Genomic DNA, 8,693 nt, shown 5'->3' on the forward strand with positions numbered 1-8,693 from the left:
AGTGGTAGGGGCGGATCGTGTAGATTACTGCCCTTAAAACTGAGATGAACCACCCCTGTTCCTTTTTCCTGAAGGTCCCTTTGAAGATGGTCCTATATTCCTCTTTTGACTCCATTGTTCCTTTCCTGCATTTCTATCTTTGGCTTCCGCCTCTAGCATCAATGCTCTTTTCACTGCCTCAGAATACACCTTGATGCCCTGTGCTGTTAACAACGGCCTCATTTTGTAATTAATACCAGAAATAAACTTTTGAATCTTATCAACTTCATCTCTCACCATTTCTGGACCAAAGCAGGAAAGAGAAGTGAACTTGTTCTCATACTCTGTCACCAACATACTACCTTGAATGAGGCCAATAAACTAATTCTTAAACTTTCACCTCTTGGGAGCGGGGAAGTACTTCTCATAGAACAGCTCCTTGAATCTATCCCAACTCATTTCTTCAATCCTATACTGATTTGTGATCGACTTCCACCAAAAATTAGCATCCTTTAAAAACTTGTAAGTGGCTAGGATGATTTTCAAGTGATCATCCGTCACATCCATAGAGGTCAATTGAGTCTCAACTTGATCCATATAGTCATCTGCTACCATAAGATCTGCACCGCCTTCAAACATCATTGGCATCAACTTAAAAAATCCAGAAATCAACTTGAGACGCTTCTGTGCTGGCGTCTCCTCAACTTGGGCTACAGGCTGTGGTACTGGCTGAGGTACCGGCTGTAAATGAGTAACAATGGTGTCCCTCAAGGCCTTCTGTAACAAACGATTTAATGTAAGTTCCGCCAGACCTTTACCCTCCTCAACGGGTGCTTCAACATCATCTCTCCTTGTAGGAACACTTCTAGGGGCAATCAAATCCCGAAGAAGCATATCCTCTGGTTCCGCCGGATTGGAGCTGGAACTTTCACCAACATCACCCCTTGGCCTAAGGCTAACTTCCTTGGGTTCTTCATATGGTGACATAGTGCTAAAAAGATGAGAAAACGATTCAATGACATGATACTATAGTCCACTGTGGATAACTCAACACAAAATGATGTCGTACTAACTCTTAGCATGCAAAACTAAGCAAGAAACACTTTAGCATAATTATGTAAGCATAGAAACAAATAAGCAGTTAAGCATGCTTCTTCAAATAATAAACACGTAGCCAATAATCACATAACAATACAAACAACTCCCCCATGCAACTCCAAGTAGACCTCTATCCGTCGTCCTAATGGTTTTCAAACCATGGCTCTGATACCAAATTTGTAACGACCCAAATCTACTGGATCTGGATCATTAAACGGGTCATTGCCTAACCCTTGATCATCCAAGGGTAATACGGTCCTTTCACTTTACATTTGTGTTTTAAAGTTCAATAAGGGCAAGATAGTCATTTGTCACAATTCTAATGGTTTGAGACTCCAAGGGTATAATAGTCAGTTACTCATGTCACATAATAAATAAAATAAAAATCCGGGGTTATATAGTCTTTTCTCTTGTTAAAATATGATTATTGTATTTTAACTGGGTCATAAGGTAAATACTCACAACATCAATTAGGTGCCAAAGTGTAATTAGGGAAACTAAATGAAAAATGTATATGGGACAGGAACCGGTCAACGTGTATACATTACACGTCGACTGGTTAGGGTTATGTATAGTGGAAAACCCATTGCCAAGATACCAGTCGACGTATGGGAAATTCACATCGACTGGCTAGGGATGTACATAGTGAAAAACTCACTGTCAGGTTACCGGTCGACGTGTGGGAAGTTACACGTCGACTGGTTCACGCTACTCAGTCAACGTATGGGATTTTACGTCGACTGGTTGGGTTATCCTCACTCACTATCCGAATAAAATCAATATACATCAACTTTGGCAACCAATCACCCACACCACTACACTCATGTACATACTTAAATACATTTTAACATCTAATTACTATAACAACAACCACATTATTAACATAATTTATAACACGTTACATAAAATACAAGATTTAGTGTGATTAAAACTTAATTACATTTCCTCAATGGCTATACACAAAATGAGCCTAAATACTTTACATGCTACAAAATAATACATTTTAAGTCATCACGTTTACAAAATTAGGCCCAATTACAAAAGATAGCAAAAAGAAACATTTTTCTACTCTAAGCTACGGCAAGGGTGGATTGTCGTTCGCTATTTCTTTTCCGTATCCTGAAAAATGTTAAATAAAAAGGGATGAGCAATTGCTCAGTAGGTGGTGCCTAAGACACACCCTTTGTAACCCCATGAATCAAAACAATGAATAGGACAATAGGAATTAGGGTCATGCAAAGCCGGGTAAAAATACAATATCAATCTCAAGTTCAAAACAATTAAATGTCGTGCCATAAATGCAATGCCATGCATGTCACTTCCCATTTTCAGAAAAACATCAATCACTTCACAAACTGTTAATATAACCCACCCTTTGGTGACTCCGCAGCGACAAGAGAGAAGGATTGGCTACTATTCCTGACCTTTGGTACCCCCGCAGCGTTATTTTGGGCCCAGATAGCTCAACAACACTAGGGCAATCTCCCTAGTTCCCTCTAGGCTATATTAACACACCGGCCCTTTGGTGACTCCGCGGCCACTAAGTTTCTCAAAACCACTTTCATCAAATTTCTTCCCAAAATCCCCTTTTTTATTTTCATTCAAACACTTGCCCTTTTTATTCATACCCAATGTCATGGAATGCATGTCACATTTTCTCCAATAATATGAGCATAAAAGAAATTCACACTACACAATTTAACATGCTCTTTCATAGCAACAACTAGAAAGTTAGTAGACATCATAGGCATGTAAATTAACATCTAAGCATGCTTTTCACCTAAATTCATTGACACATATAGTCATAGATTTTCTAGCACAACAATCATGTTATTTTTAAGGAAATCAATTAAAGTAAAGCATGCGTTTCATATCAATTTATTTATTTCACATAATCATGTGTTTCATCCACACAATTCTAGTTACTTTAAAAGATAATCAACACAAATTAACATATTAGGACATAAACCAAGTAAAATCAACTCACTAAGGTGGAAGATTGTGTGGATTAGGGACCCCTACCTCAAGCTAGATGAAAAGCTCCAATTTATACCCTAGAATTTTCGAAATTGCAAGCCTAGCCAAATAAGAAATTGTTCACATCAGCGTGAAGTCCTCACCAAGCTCTTCGAATTGCCGCAAACGGATTCCAAAACTTCCAAGGATTGAAGGAGGAATCAAGATCTTAAGATTTATGGCCAAAAGAAAAAAAGAAAATTCAAGAAGGGGAAGTGAGAGAGAGTTACGGGAATGAGGAGGAAACGAGACCCAAATGGTCTCCTAAAAAGCTAAGGTGGGTCCCACCAACCAAATTTTATTTTCCTTTTCCTTTTCTTTATAATTCCTACCACATGCACACATAAAGACATATTTAATTTTAACACTTAAAACACAACAAAAAAGAATAAAAATGATGCAAAAGCACCCAATCAAAATACCCGTACGCAACAGTCCCGGTAACGGGTCCCACACGGAACAGTCCGGCCTGAAAAACTAAAAACTGCCGAAAATTGGAAACATCACATTATTGGATCCCATACGAAGTAGGTCCAATCAACAGTGCCTCACACAATCCATGGAAAAAACCATAAGGGCTCATAAGGACATTGGTTACTAAACCGCTCGACGAACCGGCATACAAGCTCAACTATTTTAGAAAATTTCAATTACAAATCTATTTTTGTTTTCTAATTTTATGATAAATTGATACTAATAATAAAATTAAGATAAATAGGATAATTAATATTTAAATAAGAGAAAAGATAATAAAATAATTTAATAAATGAAAATTCTAATGAGAAAAGGTAAAATAATCTTTTGTGATGAATTTGTCTTTAATTGCAACAAACTATGTAATATTTTAGGGGTCAATTTGTAGTTTAGGGGGTTATTTGCAAAATAACAATAATTTAAGATGATTTTTTGTACTTTATCCTTTATATTATAATTCTAAACTTTTATCAAATTTCTAATTATAACCCCACTATTTTTTTCTTTTACAAAACCCTCCTTTTTTGCCCTACCTACTTCTCTCTAAAATCGCCAGAATCATCTTTTCTAGCTTCCTCTCTAAACTTAACAATTTTGAGTTATCTGCCTTTAAAGCTCTCATCGAACCCATAATTTTATTTCTTTCTCTTTCTAATATTTTTTTTCTTTAAAATATATTTGATTCTTAACATATCTTATAAATGGTAGAGATGATATTTCAAATAAGGGATTTAGAGAGTAAAGAAGATTGTCCCTCTCTCTATTCTTTTCTCTCCTCTCTTGTTTTTCAATTTTGCATTACTTCAAATGTTAAATTTTTATCATTTTGTATACAAAAGTTAAAATAATTATATTTATTACGATTGTTTATAGAGTAATGATAGGAGAACCGAAAAGATATCCCCGAATTAACACCGAATTTGACGTGATTGGCTATACTTATAACGTGTTAAACAATTATTTTTAAAAAACTGTTTAAGTAGATGCGGTGGACAAAAACACGTCATATTCGGGACTTATTCGAGAAAATCATTCGGTGACCCTATCATTTTCCTTGTTTATATATAAATGGAGAGTTGAATTATGTAGATTCGGGACTTATTCGAGAAAATCATTCGGTGACCCTATCATTTTCCTTGTTTATATATAAATGGAGAGTTGAATTATGTTGATGCATGGACTTCCTTTGGCAACAAGTTAGAAACGTACAAGCTTAATTATTTCTTCTCTTCTTCTTCTTCTTCTTTTTTTTTTTTTTGAATGGTAAAACAAATACACACACACTTTTTTACCCACGCCGGGATTCGAACCCCACCCCTCTTCTTTGAAGATGAAAAGGTTATACCATTGGGCCATAGGCCCTTTTGGTTCTCTACTAATCCTTGCTCCTCATATTTTTATTTTTATTGCTTCTATAGAATTTTGCACTGCCATAGACACAAACTGGTTTTGCCATAGACACAAACTGGTTTTAGTCCTGTTCATTCTACCAACTGATGTGCTGGTATTTGGTGATGGACTCGAAGTCTCAAAGAATTGTACGAGGGAGATGATCTTCAACAACAACTATATGAAATGTTTAAAATCTTAATCTGATATTTATCTCTAACTAATTAAATCAAGCCTAACTCACCTTGAAATTTTAAATTCCAGTTAAAATTTCGAATTAAAAAGTAGAGTTACAAATATGATCAATCACCACACAAAATTTGATTTGATCTTGAATTAGTTTCATATTAAAAATTTTAAATACTCCTAGAAACAAACATTTTAAAATTTTAATGCAAATTTCTAAAAACGAAAAAAAATCTTAAAAATTTAATTCAATAAATTAAGATTTATTTATAAAAAAAAATAGAATCATTATTTAAGTATATTATAATAATATACTTAAAATAAACATAAAAATAATATTAGAATTTTAGTTCTGTACTTTAACCAAAACTCGACTTTAATTGAGTTTTAATTAATAATTTTCAATTGAGGTGCAACCCTAATGGTAAAAATTGTGTTGCCCAAGGTCATGTAATATATGGTATGAGTTGGCCCATCGCTTGCGGTCGTGGACCCAGTTACATGATGATGCTAGGGTTTGTAGCGTGGAAAGAGAGAGTGAGAACTCGTTAGCTTGTTGGTGAATCTGGGCGTAGGCTAATATGTGTGTTTATTTATTTATTTTTTTCTGATAAAGAAGGAGCCGTGAATTTAACTTACACGGTCTACAAATGAATGTGTTGTACTTTTTCTTGAATTCTGATGGAATTACAGTGCAGAAAAACCTGGATATTGAAAAGGAGAATTGGGAATAAATGTGAAATCTACAATACGCAGGATGTGCGAGAAGGAGACGCTTGGAGTGGTGAAAAAGGCAAAGAAGATGGAGTTTTGAAGCTAAAGACAGTGAAAATGGCGGCCTTTGCTGAGTGTTCATCTGCATTGGTGTGACAGATTCAGGCTTGGTAAATGTTACCTCCTATTTATTATGATCTTGTAATTTAATATGTGCTTCAAATAATACTCTTTTGCTTCTATTGTTTGTTTACTTGTTGATTCATAACATATAAATAAATATGAGTCGATCACATATTCTTGACTAAGTTTCAAAATCCTAACATAACATATAGTGACACCCCAGCATTGAATTAGTGTCTTGTAATTAAAGAAAATTTAGTTCAAATTCCAATTCCAATATGCCACCAAACATAGCTCGTCTCTATGAAAGTTGTATAATTAATTCCAATTTAAAAGGAGAAAGTAGTTATCACAATTGCTGTGATCATAGGGTCAGTAGCGATTGCAATTATCTGCATCAATCTTTCTTAGAGGTTGATGGCTAAACCAAGAAGTATATGCAAATTACAGTTAGCGCAAGAGAGAGAGAACAAGGTAATGCTCATCCATTGCTTTACGTTGTACCAACCCAATATATAGATATATATATTAATTTTTCTTTATTTACAGGGAAAACTGCCAAATGGACAAGAATGTAATTCTTCTCTGTTTACGTTATTGTTCCCAGCTATTCTTGCGCTTTTATTTCTTTGCTTGAGTTTAAAAGGAAAAAGAAATGAGAAAAAAATTTAAAATAAATAAATAAATAACACAGTAACATACTGCACATTCCCCTCCCCTAGATCCTCAACAGAAAATTTTACTAGGATTGTCAAAATTCTAGCTAGGACATGGACCTCTGAAGAATCTTTTAAATTTAAAAATTCAAAGCTGATATATTTGTATAATTAATGGATTAAGAAAGACGAGCTAAACCAACTACATCTAGATATATTATGCACCATTCTTCGAAAGAAAAAACTAAAAAAAGGGGAAACAATGAGTTTTCTGTTGTGGATCCCCCTTCAATCTATCCGGTGGTGGAGGACCCTTCATCGAGAAATTATTACTTGCAATTGTTATTGGTGCAATGGATGCACGAGAGTCGTTGGATCATCTCTGTAATGGATGGCCCCACCTGATCCAGCGGAGCCATGCATCTGTTGCACCAATAAGAGTTGCAACTAATAATTTCTCCCCTTCATCTCCCTATTTGGTTCAAACTTCAAAGTTCCAAAGTCTTCGGTGAATTCAACTGCCCAGCTTTCAGATTCTGGAAACCTTATCCTGCGAGACGAGTCCAATGGAAATATAATATGGGAGAGTTTTGATCACCCTTCTGATTCTATGTTGCAGGAGATGAAAATTAGTATCAACAGGTTTACAGATAAGGAGACTCAGCTGACCTCATGGAAAGGCCCTACAGATCCATCCACTAGAAAGTTCACTTCTGGCATCAATCCTCTGAATATTCCAGAAATTTATATATGGAATGGTAGTCATCCATACTGGCACAGTGGTCCATGGAATGGCCAATCTTTTATTGGCATACCTGCAATGGTTTCTGTATACAATAAAATAAATGAATTTGTAGATGATAAAAAAGGAAATGTAATTTTAAGTTTCAATTATTTAAATGAGTCTTCTCTGTCATACCATTCCTTGAGTTCTAATGGAACTCTTGTGAGGAGCAGAAGAGAAAAGGAAAGGAGATTTGGGAAAATACGTGCTCGGTACCAAAAACTGAATGTGATGTTTATGACAAGTGTGGTCCTTTTGGAAGCTGCAATGTGATGGGTTCACCAATTTGCACCTGTTTACAAGGGTTTGATCCAAAGGATATGGAGGAATGGAGTAGAGGAAATTGAACCAGTGGATGTGTAAGGAGGAGACAATTGCAGTGTGAGAGAAACAACACTGGTGGTGGAAAGGGTAAAGAAGACGGGTTTCTAAAGCTAAAGACAGTGGAAGTGTCGGCCTTGGCTGAGTTGGTTTTTGCTGCTGAAGACAACTGCAAAAGCCAGTGCTTGAATAATTGTTCTTGTATAGCATATGCGTAAAGTTACAAATATGATCAATCACCACACAATATATTGTAGTGGCATTAATGGTTGTATGCAGTGGTGTAGCAGATCTGTACATTCGTACCGCATATTCAAAACTTGGTAAGTTTTTTTCGTCGTCCTTAAAAAAATAAAATAACAATAATATGTGCTTCTAATAATACTCTATTGCTGCTTCTGTTTGTTTTACTTGTGAATTTGAACCATTGAATATACTACATGTTAGCCACCTGACATTTGTGCTCTAGTTTTAAGTACGCGTCAGTCTATTTTAATACCATAAGTATAATACTTTTTCCCATTTTCCCACAAAAGAAAGCCGTGGAAATTGTCTAAATTTTTATTAACTCAATCACAAATTTCCTTTTGTTTTATAGAGAAAAACAGAAGCAGAAAAGTAGTAATCGAAATTGCAGTGCTCATAGGGCTACAATCTAAGATACCCCTCGATTCTAGAGTCACGGGTGATCAAGTCCGAGCACAGAATACAAAGGATATCAAACAATTAATATTTAAACAAGCATTTGAAAACAAAAAGAATAATAAATAAATAAATAAATCATAAGCTGAAGGAAACTAAATAATAAATCCCTATTTTAAAATCCTTAAATAAATAATAATTAAAAATTCAATAATAAAATCCTTCAATCCTCGGACACTAGTAATTAATTGAACTACAACTCGGGAATCCATATTGTGGACTCCTAATAATATCCTAACTGAAATAACTGA

At 35.0% G+C, this 8,693-nt stretch overlaps 1 protein-coding gene across 1 annotated transcript; it reads left to right on the forward strand.

The window, feature by feature from the left end:
* Nucleotides 1-5,823: 5,823 nt before the first annotated feature.
* On the forward strand, nucleotides 5,824-7,958 carry LOC132277715 (G-type lectin S-receptor-like serine/threonine-protein kinase At1g11330). Its single transcript, XM_059779561.1, has 3 exons — nucleotides 5,824-6,006; nucleotides 7,138-7,464; nucleotides 7,800-7,958. The coding sequence occupies exons 1-3, from the start codon at nucleotides 5,824-5,826 to the stop codon at nucleotides 7,956-7,958; spliced, it is 669 nt and encodes a 222-aa protein (XP_059635544.1).
* The last annotated feature ends 735 nt before the right edge of the window (nucleotides 7,959-8,693 follow it).

This window comes from Cornus florida, unplaced genomic scaffold, assembly GCF_030987335.1.
Source record: "Cornus florida cultivar Cherokee Brave unplaced genomic scaffold, ASM3098733v1 CherokeeBrave_3.0.0_Hap2_Chr01, whole genome shotgun sequence".
NCBI lineage: Eukaryota > Viridiplantae > Streptophyta > Magnoliopsida > Cornales > Cornaceae > Cornus > Cornus florida.

What these genes read in the sequence shown, in the direction of transcription:
- LOC132277715 (XM_059779561.1), top strand. Translation starts at nt 5,824, where the DNA reads ATGGAATTACAGTGCAGAAAAACCTGGATATTGAAAAGGAGAATTGGG. An exon ending in CTGAGTGTTCATCTGCATTG is followed by an intron (nt 6,007 to 7,137) that starts GTGTGACAGATT and finishes AAAGTTCCAAAG; the next exon opens with TCTTCGGTGAATTCAACTGC. An exon ending in GCATACCTGCAATGGTTTCT is followed by an intron (nt 7,465 to 7,799) that starts GTATACAATAAA and finishes AGACAATTGCAG; the next exon opens with TGTGAGAGAAACAACACTGG.